The sequence below is a fragment of the Pyrus communis genome, chromosome 2, assembly GCF_963583255.1.
Source record: "Pyrus communis chromosome 2, drPyrComm1.1, whole genome shotgun sequence".
Classification (NCBI taxonomy): domain Eukaryota; kingdom Viridiplantae; phylum Streptophyta; class Magnoliopsida; order Rosales; family Rosaceae; genus Pyrus; species Pyrus communis.
Genome location: NC_084804.1, coordinates 32,660,188 through 32,680,074, shown reverse-complemented (window position 1 = coordinate 32,680,074; position 19,887 = coordinate 32,660,188). Strand labels below are relative to the sequence as shown.

The window sequence follows — 19,887 nt, the reverse complement described above, 5'->3', positions numbered from 1 at the left end:
CAGTTGGAAGAAAAATGCCATGGGAAGTTAGTACATGAGCTCACAATTTATCTTGGAAGATTTCACTTGTATGACTAATGAGAATGCCATTTTACCCTGTATCGTCGCATAGCTTCTTCTAAGAATTCTACCGGCCATATGAAGGAACTTTCGGGTTTCAACAGAGACCTTGCCGTCATTGGCCTTAAAGAACAGAGCGTACGCTATCTTGGCCGGAAAACTAAATCAAGCCCCTAAACACAAAACCCTAATCAAAAAATCATTGCATTATACACGAAACCAAAAATTCATGATTATTCATGTTGGTCAATGCTCAATAGAGGGAAAAGGACTACAAGAAAAAGACACGGAGCAGCTCTACATGCTCATCCAATGGGGCCTAATCATCAAGAGCATAATCTTCTAGCTCCCTTGGATTGAACCTTCTGAACTCTCTAGTGGATGCAGACCTGTTAATCTGATTGTCTTTGCTGGTGGCACGCGCTTTAGATTTGCGTAATGGGGGTAGGTTCTTGACGTACTTAGTAGCACCCGAAAGGCCTTCAACTGGTGAGAGGGAGAAGATCGGGCTTTCCTTCCGGCCTGCCTGGTTTGCACTGGAGGAGTTGCTACTGGTAGTGCTACCTGGCTCACTTTCAAAATTTGAATAAACAGTTTTCTCCTGCTCCTGCAAACCCTGTATACATATTACGTAATCTTTAGTAATCCAATCAAAGATATAGACCCTATATACATATCTCTAATGTCTCATGATCAGAAAGATGTGCCGAACAGTATAGGTGGGAAGGGCTAGACGAGGCTCCTCCCCGACGTTGTCGTATCTTCTTCCTTCTTTTCTTTTTATTTGAACCTTTTCTTTTGCCTTCCTCTTACATGCATGATAGGTTGGCTAGCCTCAGTTAATTATGTGAATTGTTCGTGCGCCATAATCAAAAAAAAAAAACCACAAGGGTCCCCTGAAATTTGAAAGTAAGGAACTATATTTACCTGGTTGGAAGATGCAGAAGTTTCTTGTACTTTCTCAGCAGATACATCTTGTCTCTGGCGCTCACGTGTTCGAGACCGTCTTACTTTAGAATTCCTAGACCTGATAAAAGGAGAAACATAATCAGTTACCTCAGGCAATGAAATTCACATTAGGAAACATTTTCCAAGTACATTAAAGCAAACATATCATGGCTTAGAAAATAATTAGCACCGCCCATTACAAGCTACTACCTGATTCCAGTCAGTAAAAGATCTAAATATTAAGTTGATTACGAATTCGATTGATTAAAACTATGCCTAAATGGTTTCAAGGCTTTGATCCACACAGGTTAGTACATAACTACTATATCCCATTCCTTCAAATTCCACCATTTTATGAGAATACAGACAGTCTTTCCTTTAGCAGACTAGATCAAATGTCTTCTTTCTTCACCTTTACTTACTTTGCACGTCATCCCTCATGTCGAGAGAGTTAAAACACTAACGAGAGTACTTTAATGTTGGTTATTTAGGGGTTAGTGTTTTAGCCATGGATCAAATGGTACGAGATCAACTACTTGATTGCTTTTTTTTTCTGGTCAAATACTTCAGTTAAAATTTTTATTTAGTTGTCATAGCATATGTGTGCGTGTGTACTCATGGGTTTCAGACACCGGGATCATGCATCCTCTAATCTGATAACTCTCGAAATCACACACTACCATACAATTGGAGGATATACTCAGTGTGATATCTACAGCTTTGTGCATGAATAGGTTCTTGCACTTTCACAGTTAGTGCAAGCAGAATCCATCAGAGACGTTAGTGGACGGAACAGAAGGAAGACCAAATTCAATTAGAAAGCCAGGTTAATGACATTGAACCACTTAACAGGATGTTTATGTCATCTATCTTACATAAAGGAAAGCATCAACTTACTTTTTCTGCTCATTGGCTAATTTCAGTTCTTCATCCTCATTGCAGATTATAGGTAGACCGGAAAGTTCACATGCTAAGGGGCTTCTGAAAAAGAACTGTAAGCAGAAGTCCTTTTTAGTATATAATACTCACAAATTAACTCACGAGTAAAACATGTACTTGCAAGACAAATTCAACACCAAAAACAAGAATTCATACTATTGTCATGGATTCCTAAAACGTAGGGGGAGGGGGAAGCTAAACTGAAAAGAGATGCTTTTCAATTAGGTACAACTTTTTCTACTGATCAAGTGAATTTTTTATGACGACCAGTAGTACATTACAATTCAGCATGAGATATCTTAAACTTGCAATTCTGAACATAGATCGATAGCCTTACCTTTGTACCGCCTCAAATTATCAGCGAGAAGAAAATACTAAGAACAATAAAGTAAAAGACAGAGAATAAACGTTTAGCAAAATAACTTGCAGCAAACTGATGTGTTTTATGTTTTATAACCAAAGTATATTATTCATAATTGTAGACTCAAGCGTATGAAAATAGAAGAAAAAACGCTGGTTGCAATCTTAAGGACACAAGTTACTTGAATAGCATGAAATTGGTACAAAACACTTCATTGTAAGAGTAAAACTTTCAATTTTTACTCACTTCGTTTCTGAGAGCCGAAGATGCAGAGCCACGATAAACAGGATCTAAAGCAAGAAGAGTGCTCAACAGACCCAAAGAAGAAATAGGGAAACCCTTGAAAGCTTCTTGAAGACTGGGTTTGTATGAACGTGGAGGTCTAAAAGTTGTAGACAGCTTCAATCTTTTCCAGTATTCCTCTGACGGAGTGCCACAAAGCCTGAAAATCCTATGAAGTTGCTCAACCTGAAAGCAAGTAGAATGTGAGCTACTAGCCAGCGATAGTAAGATCAAATAATTGATCTTCTTGCCTGGACAAACACACATGCGCACGCACAACATTGAATTACCTCTGTTCTACCAGGCAGAAGTGGTCTCCCTGTAAACATTTCAGCCAAGACACAACCAGCACTCCAAAGATCAATGCCGACTCCATAATCTGTAGAACCTAACAGTAGCTCAGGAGCTCTGTACCAAAGTGTCACAACTCGGTTTGTGAGTGGGCGCTTAGGGCTTTGAACATAATAGTTTGCAAGCCCAAAATCTGCAATTTTTAGCATTCCACTTTTATCTATCAATAGGTTTGATCCTTTGATGTCTCGGTGTATAATTCCCCTCTCGTGACAATGCTGCAGACCTGAAAGTAGTTGATGCATATAGCACTTGACCTGTATCAATAATTCATGTTAGAAAATGAGAGTCCAACGAATCAAAGCATCCAAATTCAGAATCCACAAGTTAGGACAAACTTAAACCTGTGGTTCAGTAATCCCTTTGGGGCTGGAAATAATTCTTGTCAAATCTGACACCATGAAACCAAAAACAAGATAAATGCTGTACTGCATTCTTGACGTAGCCAATCCTTCAAGCTTGACCACATTGGGATGATCCAATTTCCTTAAAAACATAATCTCTCGTGCCATAAATTTAACACTCTCGGGTTCTGATGTATCAAACCGGACCTTCTTCAAGGCAACAATTTTTCCAGAGTCCCTGTCTCGAGCCTTATACACATTACTGTAGGTTCCTTCGCCAACCTACAACATAAAAAATTCAGGGGTACAAGAAAAAAAAAAAAAAAAAACCAAAGTTGAAATGCCGGCTTTTTCTCAACAATAATCCAGCCAACTAATGAATTTATATCCAAATTTATTTCTTAAACTTCTAGTGATTTTTGTAAAGATGGGCAACCCCAAAATTTAACTAGAGAAGATCCAAACTTTTCCATTAGTCGCATACTTCACTTTCAAGATTTTGTTTTCATTCATTCTTTTTTATTTCTTTCCATCTCCAATCACCCTTGTTCCTCTCACCTTCCCCCCATACACTTGTCTCATATCGCAAGCACAAAAAGTGAAAACCAAAAACGAAAAATGGTCCCTTAGCTTTTCGATTGCATCCACAAAAGCACTCAAGAATCTAAAAATATATCGGAACAACACGAATTCCAATCACTAATGAAGGAACAGAAAAACATCCATATCACACTTCTAATGAATCCAAAACATAAAAATTTGAAAGCGAGAGTTCAAAAAGAATCGAACCTTATCAAGCTTGTCATAAGAGTCAGCACTCTTGGGAACCAAGCCAGCCAAAATCTCTCTCGAAATATTATCGGTGAGCCACTTGGGCCATCCATCCACCATCTCCCCATCATCCACAGAAACTTTATGAGAAACTTTGTGACTCCCATCATCTTTCTCTCCCTCACTCCCACCATTCAACACCCCCCACTCATCCGCCACCGCTGCCGCCGCATTTTCATTGCTGCTTCCGCCACTGCCAGGCTCGACATTTGAAATTCTGGCCTCACCCCTCTGCAGCTGCGGCTTAAAGGGGTCCCTATGGAACTGGCCAGTTGATCGTCTGTGACCTTTAAGGGGACCATTTGCGACGTACCCATTATCCAGTTTGAGCTTCTCTAGCCCCCCAGGAGTGGAGTTCGTGAGAGGCTTGGCCTGAACGCAGCCCATTGGCCTGTGTGTCGAGACCAGTCTGTTGTTTTCTGAGAGTAACGGGTTGCAGAGCAGAACAGAGGAGAGCAGAGCAGAAGAGAGAGCAAGAGGAGGAAGAAGACGGAGAATGAGAAAGCAAAGGAGGAGGGGTAGTAGGCGAATATGTGGGAATCTTGGCCGTCCATGGACGGCAATTTGGAGGCATACTGTGCGGGAGAAAATAGAGGTGTTTTGTCCTTGATTGGCTCCTTTCCTTGCGTTTCACTGTCAGTTGAAAATCCGGAGGACCTAAAGAGGACGATATAGCCACGTGTAAGCACGTGACAATTACTTCATTTCTTTTTAATTTTTTGTTTTGGTCATGGACAATATTTCCTCTATTGTTCTCCTTTCCTTCTTAACATCTATTTGCAGACTAAGATTATTTCATTAAAAAATTTATGATTTTTTTTCAGTTGTTGAGACATCTGCTCTGTTCTTGAATTATTATTCAAGTATAAATTAAGTCAGTATACTATTTTTTCAAATAAAAATAAGTCTTTAAATTTCTTAAAGGTTGTCAATTGCATCCTAACTATAAGACACAAAACTATTCTATTCAATTTTTTGTCAATTTAAGTCACATAATTTGCATATGTTACATTTTGAAGGATATTGACAACTTTTAAGGAGTTTAAAGACTTGTCACTTTGTACTACGGTCTAGTAGTATTGTTTTTCATTTGTAAATGAGATATCTTATGTTCAATTCTCGCCAAATGTGAATTTGAACTACATTATTACTAGTCTATTGTGAGTCTTAGCCCAATCCCCCACCCTCTTACTATAGATACTATCGTTTGTAAAAAAATAAAAATAAAAAAGAGTTTAAAGGCTTATTTTTCTAGACAAGAATAACATATGTGGTTAACTTTGAAAGATAAATTGCTAATTAGATTCACAATCTATATGCAATTTTAAGTGCTTCTTTGCAAGAAAATGCTAGTATTATTCTTTAAAATGTGTCACGCGCAAGCTACGTGACTTAATTAACAAAAAATTGAGATTTTTTCATCAAAAATAAAATCTCTAACCTCTAGGTCAATCAATTCATCAAAAAGAAAATCAACAGTTTCGATTATAACATTTCTACACGTTAATGGTAAATCAGAACTTTCTTCTTGAAACGAGAAAAGTGTAATTTTAAAAAAAATAAAGCCCAGCCGGTCTGATGACGACACGTGATGAGATGCGAGTGGCCCAGGGCCCATGGCCTCAACCCATAGTAATACCTATTTGGTTTGGCTGCCTGACTGACGGGTGCGGACATCACAAGTCTCCCGACCAGTTTTTCTCCCAATCTTGAATCTTGACTGGTAAGAAACCCTCAAAATCCTGGAGAATAATTGGCGACACCGAGCCCCTCAGCTCAACAAGAAAATACAAGATTCTCTTAAAAGGTATGCATATTTTTAATCTGTTTTTTTTTAATTTGTTTTACTTGTGTAAAATGTGGGTCTTTCGCAATTAATATGGTGAAATTAGATAGAAAATCGAATCGCAGCGGAGGAAATCTATGAAACCCAGAATGGAGGTAGAAAATTAGAGTTGTAGATCATTTCTACGATGCACTATGGATATTGTGGCATTTACCGAAGCGTCTGGAGATGTGAGTTAGGCTAGTTGGTTAGGGCAGTGCCGGCCTCCTTGCGCCCAGTTTGTTTACTCTTCTGCATATTAAGGTAGTTTAGAATATCGTGTTGTCAAAAAATGATTAAGAAAACGTCATCAATCACACTGTATCGTATGTTGTTGAAAGCACTAGGGCTACCTTGATTTGCACCGACAGCTTTGTGAAAGTATGTAACTTAGAAAATGTTATGATGTTATCCAGGAATTTTAGTCTGTTGAGCTGAGATGTGTAACTATCAAGCTTGGGAAGACGATTCTCTGCAGGGTGAAGATTATGCACAGAGCACGGCAGATGGTGTGGATGTTGGGGAGACAAGGTGGGGAGCGCGGCTGGCAATGTTGGAAGCGCGGATAGCTCGAGTGGAGGCTAGGGTGGAAAGACTGGAGGCAAAGATGCTCTATCTGCAAAAGGGAATGCGTGTCGTTTGCGTGCTGTTTCTGTTTACTCTCATCTATGCAGTTGTCAAGTAAATGTTAGGGGTGATGAGCTGATTAGTTTCAGCTGTGTATGCTCTTCTTTTTCTGTAAAATATGTAGTTAGGCATCTGAACTCTGATGATTCTCTCAACTGCACAATTACCATTGTTCTTATGATGCTGTACATGTACTTTTTAGTTTTGACATATGTGAAAGGATCCGGATTCTCTTCTCTCCCATTTTCCCTCCCCTCCGGTCCCCTCCTATTTGAACGCTCACAATTATAGCCACATCAACATCTTGTGTTGCTTCTCTATAGAGAGAGAAAGAATAAAAAGAGAGAGCGAGAGGAGGGGAATGGGAGGGGAGAACCCTACTCGTATGCGAAAACGAATGGACATAGGCGTTAATCAGTTTATGCATTGGAGTTTCTACTCAGATCATCCAGCCGTCATGTGTATGATCAACCTGCATTTCGAGCATTCATGAACAACTCCAAATATCACGAAACACTGCCGCAGACTTTAGTTCACCAATTTGATGTATCTTGACACGAAAAGCATTGAAAATGTGCTCTGAGGTGCTTAGTCAGTGGCGCCTGAAGGCTGTGTTTTGGGTTTTTAGTTTAGATTTTACAGTCCAACACACATGACACGCCAATGGAGTTGCGTGTAAAAATATTGACAACAAAGAATTAGTACAAAGTGCATAATGTCCGTTTGATAACATTTTTGTTTTTGTTTTCAAATTGAAGATCACAATAAAGAGAAGGGAGATGATAAAGGTGAGGAAGATGGGAAAGAAAATCCAGGGAATAATCTTATAAAACAAAAGTTAAAAAACAGTTTCAGATAGTTTTCAGTTTTAGTTTCAATTCTTGACCTCCCTCTCGACCTTCCACCCATTCTTTTAGCCGTTGTCTCTGTTTACTTGAAAAGGAAACAACCCGAAAACAAAACAAAACAAAAATGTTATCAAACGAGCTCTGAGCAACTTTTTCCACTGTTGAAGTACTGGTGAACATTGTAAATTTGCAAGTAAACAGCAGCGACAATGGCCAAGTATTTCTCGGAAATGAAATTTAAACAAATTACTCAACAAAGTTACAAGTGAAAGAGTGAATGTATCTGCACCAGCTCCAGAGAAGAGAAGGTATTGAGGCTTTTAACGCCCCGCCGCGCTGGTGTGTATCATTCCAGATCTAGAATTCCGAAATTGGAGAGAAGTATCTTTACTTGATCAACAAAGTCCGAGCCAGTTGCATACTCTGTTAGCATTCCAACAGCAAAACCGAACATTGCCCATCTGTAATGCCAAAATCACAAATACATGAGAACAAGATCAACAAACTAAACTATGCCACACAAGTGCGCAGACCCAAATAGGAAGCAGAATTCCTTTCTTTCTTTCGGGAAATCCTAGTTTGGTCGAGGATCGAAAAGAAATGACAAACTCAGACATAGAACACAACCTGAATTCCGACTCCAAGTTAGGGAAAGCATGTTGATTCTAATGAATAAGTAAAGCGACAGAAGTACGGTGTCTTATTGTTTCATCATTCGAAGAACAAGCTGACTACATCACCATCCATTACTACAAATAGACGAGGCAGGGAATATAAGAAGTGTGCTAATATATAACCCAAACCCGATGATTTAACAGGTTCAGTTCGAAAGAGGGAAGCCAAAGCTCAAAGAAGTAGGATAGAAGAAATCCAACTCAATGCGTGCGCTTGACATATTCCAAGCACACTAATCGTTTTGTTGGTTTCACATATAAGTGGAACTACTGCCCTTTAGAGGACATATTGAACGATACATAGAAGATTAACATGAACGAACCCGGCCCAAGGATGACACGCATAAATCAAGAAAGGTCTGATAGATAAACCAACTGCAAAGCTTTTACCTGCCATTGCTAATCTCATTCTTGCCAACAAAGCCAAAAAAAGGACCCTGGTTAGCTTCCTCAAGCTTCTTCTGCTTGAAGTACTCCTGAATCTCCTTAGCCTTCTGCCTCTGGAACTCCAAGGTCACCGCATTCATGTCCTCCACCATGGTCAGCCCGGAAACCTGTTCCGGCTTCGAGGGCTGCTGAGGCGGCGGAGAAGGAGACGGAGGAGAAGGAGGCGTTGGTGTGAGAGGGGAAGACGGGCGGGAGGGTTCCCGGAGAGAAGGAGCACCAGGTCTTCTGATAGGGCCTTCAGTTTGGGAGCTCCTTATGCTGAACTTGACATAGTAAGGCTTTGTTGAAGAGGAAGAAGAGAGCATAAAAGAATGGTTTGAGGAACAAGAAGAAGAATGTGAGCAGGAAGATGGTGATGCAGGTGGGGTTTTGATGCAGGGGAAGGAAGATGCCACTGACATTTTCGTGTTCTTTTTCTTTCTGAGGAATTTGGCGTTGGGATTTGTTTGTGTTATCCATTGAAGCAGATGGAGTTGGAAGTGCTTTTTGTGGATAAGGTGCGGCCAAGTTTGTGAAAAAGGAGATGCCTGGCTTCCTTCGAATTCTAATTCTAAAGTCACTCTTGTGATGCAAGACTAGTCAGGTTTGTTGGCTGGCTTGAGTTTTGCGCCTAACGGTTTATACAATCCCGAGAGACACGTGCCAGTTATTCGTCCTGTTATTTTTCGAGAAAATGATTATCATGTATCATTTTTCGCTTAGTACAAACTCATCTATGGTGACTTGTATAAATAAATCGAGCGAAAACAACATATAGAATTAAACAAGTGTATAGGGAGAGGAAAGAGGTGAGCGATTATTATTTCTCTATTTTATGGATAAATAAGGAAACATGATTTTTTTTTTTTTTTTTATAAATAAAATATATTGATGAGAAAAAGAAAATATAAGCAACAAAGAGTAGTTGAAAATACAAACAGTTGCAACTAGAAGAAAAGCAAACAGCAAAGCTAACAACGTTGCATCAAAGTAGCAAAAATAAGCACTAACTATTCATAGTTATATTCCATTCCTGTAAAGTAGAGTCATTAGCAGCGGAATGGGCGATTTTCAAAGTACTCAATCTAACTCTAATGGTGACTTAATGGAGTTGAGAACCATTGCAGCAGGTTGACATGAGTTCTTGAATCTATGGTTGTTCCGCTCCCTCCAAACATAATACACTGTAGCAGCAAGACTTAACTTCAAAACTATTGATGATAAAGATTTTCCCTTGCAACGGCTAGTAGCCCACATGACAAAAAGAGGCCAACGAAGCCTTAGCCAAGGGACACCACATTTGAATAGCACCAAAGACCAAATACCATTGGTAAAAGGACATTCGAAGAAGAGGTGGCAATGTGACTCCGTACCAATAGAGCAGAGTATGCAAGTGACAGAAACTAACCGAGCAAAAGTCAAAATTCTATCCATAATAGAAAGCTTGCATTTAATAGCCAACCAAGGAATGAAGCTCATCTTGGGAATATTTTGATTATACCAAACAAGCTTAGACCAACCTACTGTAGGCTTGGATTGCTGAAACTTATTCGAAGCAAAAGCAGAAGAGTAAATGCTCGACGATGAAGGTGTCCATCAAATCATATCACCCAAGTTACGATTTGGCACAATATTAGACATAGAAATTTGAATTTCCAACAATTCATGAGAAGAATTATTAGGCCAGCACTAATTAGAACTATTCCAAATATTGCAAACCAAAGCAGTTTTTGGAAGCTTGGAATCAGCAATGATATGGCAACCCCAATTGACAACAAAAGGACCTAAAGGATGCCACTTATCATACCAACGAAATGTTCCCCTACCATCTCCAATTTTGTGGAAAAAGAAAAGTTGAACAGAATCTCTCAATCGGAGAAGCTTCCTCCAATTCCACGACCAATTTTAGGGGATCTTCATTTGCCAAAAGTTCATATTTCTCAAAAGATAGATTCTAGCCCAGACAGACCAAATATTGTCATCATCAATGAGCAAGTTCTAGATGTGTCTAACCATACATGCTTTATTCCAGTCAATCAATTTTTTAATCCCAATACCTCCTTTAGATATAGGAAGACACACTTCATCCCAAGCAACTTTAGCAACACAATGACCAGAAAGCTTACCAAACCATAAGAACTTTCGGACCTTTTGCTCAATATCGTAGAGAATTTTCTTAAGGAGCATGAGGTGTTAGGCCCAAAAAACTTGCATACTATAGAGAACAGATTGAACAAGTTGTAAAACAACCGGTAAAAGAGAGGACCTTGTTCTCCCAAGCTCTAATTCTAGCCTCAACGCACTCGATAAAAATGGAGCAATCTTGCAAATTAAGCATTGTTGAAATGAGAGGCACACCAAGGTAGCGAATAGGCAACAATCCTATGGTAAAATTGAAAAGAAGCATAATTCTGGAATGCTCATCTTCATCCACACCTGCAAGAAAAATGGAGCTTTTAGTTAGGTTGGCCTTGAGACCAGACAAAGAATTAAAGCTGCATGAAGAGTCCTTGATAATCCCCTCCACAAAACATAATGAGCTCATCAACAAAACAAATATGAGCAAAATGGACTGCACAGCTCCAGTGGTACTTGAAAGAAGGGCTAGCATTTATATTAGAGGTAATTAATAAAGAGAGTACCTTCATAGCAATAACAAAAAGGTAAGGGGACAAAGGATCCCCTTGTCTTAAGCCTCTGTTACTAGCAAAGAATCCTGTCAATTCACCATTCACATAAATGGAGAATTTGGGGGATGAGATGCAGCAAAGGATCCAATTGATCATGACAGGAGGGAAGTTGAACACCACCAAGGAGCTAAGGATGAAGTCCCATTCAACCATATCATAAGCTTTCATAAGATCAACTTTGAGAGCGCACCTAGGAGACCCCTTATCCCTGTGATAATTTCTAAGTAACTCTTGGACTAAAATAATATTGTCTCTAATCCTCCTAACATGAACAAAAGCTGTTTGGGACTTGTTGATAATATGAGGAAGAACATATTTGAGCCGATTAGCAAGAACCATGGATATGATATTGTACATAGTATTGCAACAAGAAATACGCCTGAAATCACCCATGGTAGATAGGTTGGGAACTAAAGTGATGATGGTTGTGTTGAACTCCTTGAGAAGCTTTCCGGAAGAAAAAAAATTCTTGAATAGCATGTATAATGTCTCCACTAATCACAACCAAGTTTTTCTTAAAAACATTCCATTAAAACCATTAGGACCAGGAGCCTTGTTGGGATTCATAGAGAAGCACACATCTTTTATTTCATCTCTAGTAACCTCACAGCATAAGGGATTTGCCATTTCACAAGAAAGCAGATTCTTGATAAAAATTTTCAGAACCTCTAACCGATGGTGATTACCCTTAATGGACTGACCCAACAAGGATTCAAAAAAGATGGTTGCTTCATTTTTGATGTCACAATCACTAGTAGCAATGGTGCCATCACTTCTTGAATTAGAAACAATCTTGTTTATTTTCCTCCTCTTAGTCATGACCTTGAAGAAGTAGGACGAGTTTCTGTCCCTAGATTTAAGTCATTGCACACGAGCTTTCTATCTGAAGAAACTTTCTTCAGCAAGAATCGCATCAGAGTATGATTTAAGAAGTTTCTCTTGCTCCCTCAACTGAAGATCAAGATCACGCTAGCAGCAATCCAGAGCACCTTAGCCTCTCTAGCCACTCCTTCATGTTCCATCAATAATAAGCCTTCGCACATACAATTAAACAGCAGGGGCCAAACTCCAGCCTAGATGCATATGAGGCTTACAATGCATTTTGAGTTTGAATACCGAGACCCGACAATGCTATAAGAATTCAGTAATTAACGTGAATGAACGATTCTCACCTAACATTCTTTTTATTAATATGAAAACATTTTGAATCGTAGATCTTGTCACCCGTGAACAACACACGCACGCCCACAAACCTATATGATTTTCTTCACAAGCTAAGCCACCACAACTGAACCCGCAAATGAATCCTCTACGTCGCTCTGATTTGCTCTCGTCACACAAACACAGGAGTTGTAATTTGACGTTATTTTTCCTAGGTTTTTATTACATAAGGTAGCTTGCTTAGCGCTTTCGCTAAGGATCTAGTCAGCGTCAAACCTGGATTCGGAATAAATAAATAATAAATAAAAAAAGCAGCCTTCCCTTATCAGCCAGAGTAGAAGTGTACTTCTTGATCTTTGGTAAAGACAGATTAAGCCCAAAAAAAAAAAAAAAAAAAAAAATGGTTCCCCGTTAGGGTCACTCTGCGAGACGCCCAGCAGTCTGTTGAGTACCAATAAATCTCTTTCAATTATGCTCCTAGCTCAGGTTACTAGCTCAACATACGCAACGGGGACGAATGCTCGGTTAAAATCCAACAACGTGCCTTGGACTATAGAGCATAACATCAGTCATTCTTCAAAGGTTTTAGTTTTTGGAGAATAGGAAAATACTGAAAATTCATTAACCCAAATCAGAAGGACAAAAAATAATACATTAATTACGACAAAATAATGAACAGTGCAGTCACACAGGAGGAAGAATAACAAACGAAACGATGTCTCCAAACCCAAAGGGACAAAATTGAAACCCACAGCAACCTGATATACACATGAATGTTCATTCCGACGGACATGGTGACAAATAATACTCCTTGCTATGGTGGTGTTTTGCATGGACTCAAAAACCGTTTTCTTCCGGAAATAAGTATCAACCAAACAAGCTCTGTTAGCGGTAAGTTACCTGAAGAAATGTTTGCATCTAGAGAGAGGAGAAGCCCAAATCATCGTCAGGTAAAAACCAAACTACATAACCACACATGCACAACTTCTTTCATTCCCATTGTCGAACTCATCATCTGATCCGTCCATTTCACTGCCAATAGGACACCGTTTCCATCTCAGCAAAAATTAAATGTGGTAAGGAAAAAAAGAAATGAAACAACGCAAAATAAGGTGAAACAAAAAGGAAACAGAAAAATATATACTTCCCGGATTGCACGGAATGCAAGAAAAACATCTTGCAGAGAACATATGACAAATTGTAAAATTAACCCTCAAATATCCGACAAAAACTAATATAGAAGTATTCAACAAGTATAATCAAGAACATATTGATGACAGTCGATCCTTGTTGCTTGTTTTCTTTGTCATTTCTTCCCAGCAGTGGAGTGCTGGTTTTTTTTAATTTTGCTTTTAGACCGGACAAGCAGAACCGAAGGGCCCTAAAATGCTGAGATGCTAAAAATGGCAAACTTGCAAAGTAAATGGACAATGGCAAAAGGTATGATCAATACACTCAACTCGCCTTTGAGCAAAGTGCACAAACGGGGAGATAACAACCATACAACTTTTTCCTTTGGAGCAAATCGCATGTGCTAAGTTTCCTATGGGGCACCAACCATGCAAAAATATTCACTTGAATAGGTGCACTAAGGTTCCAAATTAAAGCTAAGCATGGGTCAAAAAAGTGTTAACAAAATGAAAAACTAATTTACAAGTGAAGCTCCAAAAGCATGAATATCCATTTTTTTTTTTCAGGATCAACTAGATTAAACGAGAAGGTCAAAAGGAAGCAAGAGAAGACAATAGCACATTCCTGTACATATGAAGAAATTGGAAAAGATGATTCACTGTACTAACTCTTTTCCCAAAACCAACTTTAACACCTACCACAATAACAAGCATTATGATTCAATAATCTAAACCAAATTCAGAAAACCTATTGTCCTCCCTCAAAGTACAAGAGATACATCCACAAACTGCAAATAGATATTTGGGTAGCCCCTTCTGATAAAATAAATCCCTCCATCCCGTTACAGGGAAACAGTCCACTCTACCAACCTAGTGTTGTGAAAATCACGTTTAAGAATGGGAAAAACAAACTCTAACACCGAAAACAAATAACACCAAGAATTTACATGGTTCAACTATGTGGCTACGTCCACAGGGCAGCAACAACAATTTTTCGCAATATCAATAATGAGTACTAAGTATCTTGCCAAGCCTCATGGACAAAGACTTGACGAAAAACCTGAACGAACAAGAAATACACTCTTATCTCTTTTCTTTTCTCTCGCACACACTTTGCCCCTTACATTATTCTCTCACTCTAACTCCTTGAGTGGTATACAACTTATTATTTTGCTCTACTTCAATGCTATTGCAACCTTTATATAGACATAATAAAGGTCTTCTTCAATAAGGAACGCTAATCCTAATTGGAATCTAGTTATCAATCCTTCTCCAATTGAGAAACCAACTCCAATTGGAAAAACAACTTCAATTGGGAAAACAATTAATCCTCTTAAAGACTATAATTCCTAATAGACTAACGACAACTCATCATGGGCTCGAAGCTCTAAGTTCATCCTTCGGCCTACCATAAAAAGTAAATGGGAAAATAGCTGAACAAAATCTCAATTTAAACACCTTGGTTGAATTCCTGTACAGGTTTGTAACCAAATTTATGGGTTGGGGGGTTGGTAAGCCCCAACTTGCCAAGTTGGACGTTCATGGTGATGAAAAAAAAAAAAAATAGTTGTAGCCTAAGTCCAAGCATTAACAACCCAACAAGCAGGTAGCTCCTAGTCATAAATCCACCTAGCCTTCCGAACTATACAACAAAACTATAATTGAAAACCTATCCAACACTAGGGTCTGTTTGGACGAGGAATTTCCAATTTACAAGGGAGTTAGGCATACTGATGAAAAAATGGATGACAAAAAGTTGGAAAGGAGGGACTAGAAATGTACCGCATGAGCATTACAAAACTATTATCGAGGGATTTGAAAATTACTACTTGGAGGAGTCATTTACAATTCTGTCACATGCCCTTGCAACGCACATGAAGTGCATTTTCTAATTCCTTTTATCTTATCCAACTTTTTCAGAGCCATTTCTTCTTCGTTTTGGCTAAATGCCTTGGAATTTGGAAGTCCCCCACCCAAACACCCTAGAGGTACATCCCTACCACAATCAAACACATTCCGTCCATCCTTCTGATAATGCAACCATCTATATTTCTCCTCACTAATTGGAAACCTACCTTAAATTTCACCATCTCATATATGTGTATCCTCACTTTAATACAGGTGAAATGTCAATGAACAATAGAAATGCAAAAGTCCATGAAGAGAGATGCTACTCTTATATTCCAGTACTAGGGAGAAAACACCAAATTAAAACCCCAGAAATGAGGCTTAGTTTCTGGAGAGCCTGCAGCTAGTTTACTCTAAGTTCAACTAATGGGCTAGATAAATATGTGTTTAGTAATATTGTGATTCATAATACTTAAATATAAAATTTAAAATACCTGGGCTCAAATTCCCTGATTTCAACAAGCTCACTCCCGCAAACATCTGTCCACTGCACTTTCCTCGTTTCCGCATGACCAGGAATATCACTACCTGGTTCACTCGATGCTTCACGTTCATTAGCACTCTCAACAGAAGCTGGATTTCTTTTGGATGGATTCTTCAGGCTACTTTTAACAACAACCTTTCTTGCAATATGGTCATCATCAGCATCAGCAGTATGATCCTTGCCTTCGTCAGAAACAAGAGATCCAGGCAAGATATCCTGCTGTTGGGCAGGGCCCACTTTAAGAGGAGATGGAGTGTCGAGCCCGGCGGAAGCGCGACCAAAGCAGACAAAGGAAGCGCAGCCGCGGGAAAGTCGGTTCTTTGTGGAAGCCAGCTGGAGGTCAGTGTCAGATTCTTGATCCACCAACCGGTACTGATTCCACGGCGAAACTCTCATGGGTTTATCTTCTTTCTTCTGACCCAAGAGAAGAACGGCTAGGCCCTTGCTATACCCAGCAGCTGAAGATGAGAAGAACCCTCCTCCTTCTACTGCAAATAACATCAGTTCTGCTCATTTGGTCACCAAGATGTGTTTCCTATACAGGTGGCTCTGCTCAGAAGAACCAAATCCTGACTTTCATCCACCAATAACTCACTGTAAGAAAAGAAAAACATAATCAGTATTTGCATCATTGCAATTCTACCAATTTACCAACAGAAACTAATCCAGTTCCCAAATGTTTTATTTTTTTTTTATAAAAAGTGCATATATCAGGCTAGATCAGGGGTGGAATTCCGCACTTGTTCGTGTTCAACAAGCGCGCGCACACATATATAATGCCTTTCCAAAGAAAGGATTCCCATTTATATGGATGTCATGTGGGCCTGACATGCAATGTGGTTCAATGATCTGTACCACTCATTTTTCAGGTCATTTCGGAAACCATTGAGTTATCCAACTATGGCCAAACAAATAGAAGAACAGTATCTTCTAGATAAATACTGAAGTAATCATGATGGTAATCAAACGGCTAAACGATTATATGGTTCAAAATTTAAAATCAATAGAGCACATTGCTATAGATGCTCCTTACTTCTCTAAAAATGAGGACATCCTTATTAAAGAGACACCATATGCGTGGTAATGTTGTCATGTAAGTATACTAACATGTTTTCTTGCCACACTAAAGATCAAGACCATCTATCAAAAACCCTCGTATCTAAATGCCATTCTAATTGACAATCTGATAATATGATCCAACAAAATACACAGACGCACACACAGGATTATGAATTCGAACTGTTGATGACATGGAATTATGTTTGAATGCATGTTCTTGATTAACGACTTGATAGTATAAGATACCAATATCCGGAAAGAGATCATAGCTAGATATATGCACATATGCATGTTTGTGAGCACAAAACTCATCAAAACTAAAGGCTTGTAAGGCATTCAAAAATCTTAGAAAGATGTAAATTAGTATGATTAAGTACCAAGTAACACGCAATTGCTCAAGATCATATAATGTCAAAGCTTTGCCAGTTTTCAGATTCACAACATATATGAACCTTAATATAAACCAAATTTCGATAAACCAAGGTTAACAAGGCTTCTGTAACATGTTCATTTGACCCGAAAGTAGAGAATTACTGATACCCAGAATCGCATACATACAGTGCAGTTCCTAGTAAAGTACAGAATTACTAAAAAATATTTCAGCTCTGAAGAAAAGTTATACATTACCCATCACAGCATTTCATTTGATTTTTTTCTCTACTAACTGTCGATCATTAAATTAAACCAACAGTAACTAATACTCTTATCTAAATAGTATCATATTTATAAATAGTCAGATGATTTTATAGTTCCTATTTTTGAAAATTTGAAAAGAATAAAAAAAAGCAACAATTTGATTCGGAATTAAAATTTCGTATAATTTCCTCAAACGAAATTTAAATTCTGAATCCGAATTTTCCCATGCAACTGAGTAGAATGTAACGTATTGGCGCAATTGAAGTGAAATTTGACCTTTTCTTTCAAGAATCCAGAGGGAGTACAACTTTATTTCTTTTCAGTTCCATAATTTTCTCTGGAAACAAACAGAAAATCAGATCAAAGAGAAAGGGAGAGGAGAGTCAGCAGCAATACCTGAGGAAGCTGGAAATCCAGGAAGCAGAGAGATTTCCAGATGTTCGGCGGCTCTGACTTCTTCGATCGCGGCTGGTTGCTAAAAAACCGGTGATCAATCGGAGAGAGAGAGAGAGGAATAAAAAAGAAAAGGATGAAAAAAGGAAAAAGGAAAAGGCGTGGGATTATTTATGGTTGGTATTATTTAAAGGTGGATAGGGATAGCGACTCCCACTATGATAGCGACGGGCCCTCATTCATTACTTTGTTTCTCTTTTTTTTCTTTTTTCTTTTTATTTTTTCTACTATTTTGCTTCACTCACTTTTGTCTTCTGGTAAAGTATATGAATTATGATCCGTCGGCACGTTGCTATTTTGATCTCGAAATTTGTAAGTATCTTACTGAGTAATGTTAAATATAGAATATATTTTCAGACTGCTTGAACTGAAAATTACTTTTAGGGTATGTCAAATTATGAGGAGTTCAAATTAATTTTAAAAATTTTGAAGCTGACTAGTAAATTTTTATTTACTATTGACGAGAATTATCTTTTATTATAAGGAAAACTAATGAAAAGGGTTTAAAAACTTTGAGTTTTAATGATAAGGACAAAATAAAGGGTAAAGTGAATAGTACCAGGATTGACTTTTTAGTGTAAAAATATAATTTTTCGTTAAAATGAACAGTACCGTAGATTTTTCATTAAAACTCCCTTTATTATATTGGTGAAGTCCAAGTTCGTTTCACACCAAAAGACCTGAGCTATTGACGACATTTTCTTCAAGTTCATTTGCCCATGACAAGGAGATAGGACAAGAGAATTAACATAGAATTAATAATCATTCCTACTTTTAAGTTTTCCACACCAAAAGATATATTCCTTTATTCAAAGATGTACATGTAACATCCAACCAAGAACTCTCCAAAGATAAGTCTTAGATATTATTATTAATTTAATATATCATTAAGAATTATTCTCAAACATCGTTAAGATATCTCAACATCTTAATGATACTTTCTAACTACATCCAACGAATGACACACCTTGACCAATTGGGAGTCGATGCATGGTGCAAGATCCATCACCCGGTGGTCAACTCTATTCTCTATAAATACTTCATTCTATACCAATTTTTTGGTGAACTTTTATTAAGCCATCGAGTCCGAAACTCTATCTCTTTAGATCTATTGGCCAAAACTCCTCCCAAGTCTTTAGGCGCATGGCTTTGGTCTTTGATCAAAGGTGTTTAATCGTTTTGAAGATACAATTTCATCAAGACTGAAAACTGCGGATTTTTGCTACCACTAATTGGTGTTTTGATTGACAACTTGATTTAATTCTCAAAGAAACTGCAATTCTTTCCGAATTTCTCCAACACACGCAATCTCTAAATTTTTAATTCCTTGATTCGTGTGCCCTAAAGAAAGAAAAATATGGTTAGAAATTCCAAAACCACGACGAATGACACTCCTTACATGCCTGAAGATGGACTGAAGAATGGAGAAAATAGGGAGGCCCTGGTTACAACCCCGTTGGCCGCTCTGCACGGCGGACCTTAAAGTCTCAACAGCTACCTCCTCCCGCAGGCTTAGATGCAACCGCTACAACAATAGCCATAACTAATGTTCAAGCCATGGAGGCCCAAACTATAGCAACAACAGCTATAATAGCAGCCTCAAACTAGCCTAATTCATGCAAGCCTAATACACAGTGCAACTAGCCTACGAAGCAGATTTGCAGCTGCTGTTGCAGTCTAATAGGTCCAAGCCCGAGCTGCCGTGTCACATCCTAGTCTCGGCTTTGCCGTAGCACGATATTGTCCGTTTTGGGCCCCAGCCACACCCTCACGATTTTGTTTCTGGGAACTCAAATGAGAACTTCCCAGTGGGTTACCCATCCTGAGATTGCTCTCGCCCGAACTAGCTT

The 19,887-nt window shown here is 38.6% G+C and overlaps 3 protein-coding genes and 1 long non-coding RNA gene across 4 annotated transcripts; 1 reads left to right on the top strand and 3 right to left on the bottom strand.

The window, feature by feature from the left end:
* Positions 1 to 254: 254 nt before the first annotated feature.
* LOC137726885 (probable serine/threonine-protein kinase At1g54610) lies at positions 255 to 4,719 on the bottom strand. Its single transcript, XM_068465837.1, has 7 exons — positions 4,075 to 4,719; positions 3,286 to 3,567; positions 2,881 to 3,198; positions 2,555 to 2,776; positions 1,906 to 2,000; positions 988 to 1,087; positions 255 to 676 (listed from the first exon to the last, which is right to left on the bottom strand). Exons 1-7 carry the CDS (start codon positions 4,501 to 4,503, stop codon positions 380 to 382), a joined length of 1,743 nt encoding a protein of 580 aa, XP_068321938.1. The 5' UTR covers positions 4,504 to 4,719; the 3' UTR covers positions 255 to 379.
* A 1,068-nt stretch (positions 4,720 to 5,787) lies between these two features.
* On the top strand, positions 5,788 to 6,806 carry LOC137725957 (uncharacterized). The gene is made up of 2 exons (XR_011067567.1): positions 5,788 to 5,923; positions 6,358 to 6,806. It is a non-coding gene; the product is annotated as an uncharacterized lncRNA (long non-coding RNA).
* A 735-nt stretch (positions 6,807 to 7,541) lies between these two features.
* LOC137725956 (light-harvesting complex-like protein OHP2, chloroplastic) lies at positions 7,542 to 9,079 on the bottom strand. Its single transcript, XM_068464803.1, has 2 exons — positions 8,481 to 9,079; positions 7,542 to 7,877 (listed from the first exon to the last, which is right to left on the bottom strand). Exons 1-2 carry the CDS (start codon positions 8,936 to 8,938, stop codon positions 7,763 to 7,765), a joined length of 573 nt encoding a protein of 190 aa, XP_068320904.1. The 5' UTR covers positions 8,939 to 9,079; the 3' UTR covers positions 7,542 to 7,762.
* A 3,921-nt stretch (positions 9,080 to 13,000) lies between these two features.
* Positions 13,001 to 18,107, bottom strand: LOC137726859 (uncharacterized). The gene is made up of 3 exons (XM_068465814.1): positions 17,981 to 18,107; positions 15,840 to 16,483; positions 13,001 to 13,399 (listed from the first exon to the last, which is right to left on the bottom strand). The coding sequence occupies exons 2-3, from the start codon at positions 16,388 to 16,390 to the stop codon at positions 13,330 to 13,332; spliced, it is 621 nt and encodes a 206-aa protein (XP_068321915.1). The 5' UTR covers positions 16,391 to 16,483; positions 17,981 to 18,107; the 3' UTR covers positions 13,001 to 13,329.
* Between the last annotated feature and the right edge of the window lie 1,780 nt (positions 18,108 to 19,887).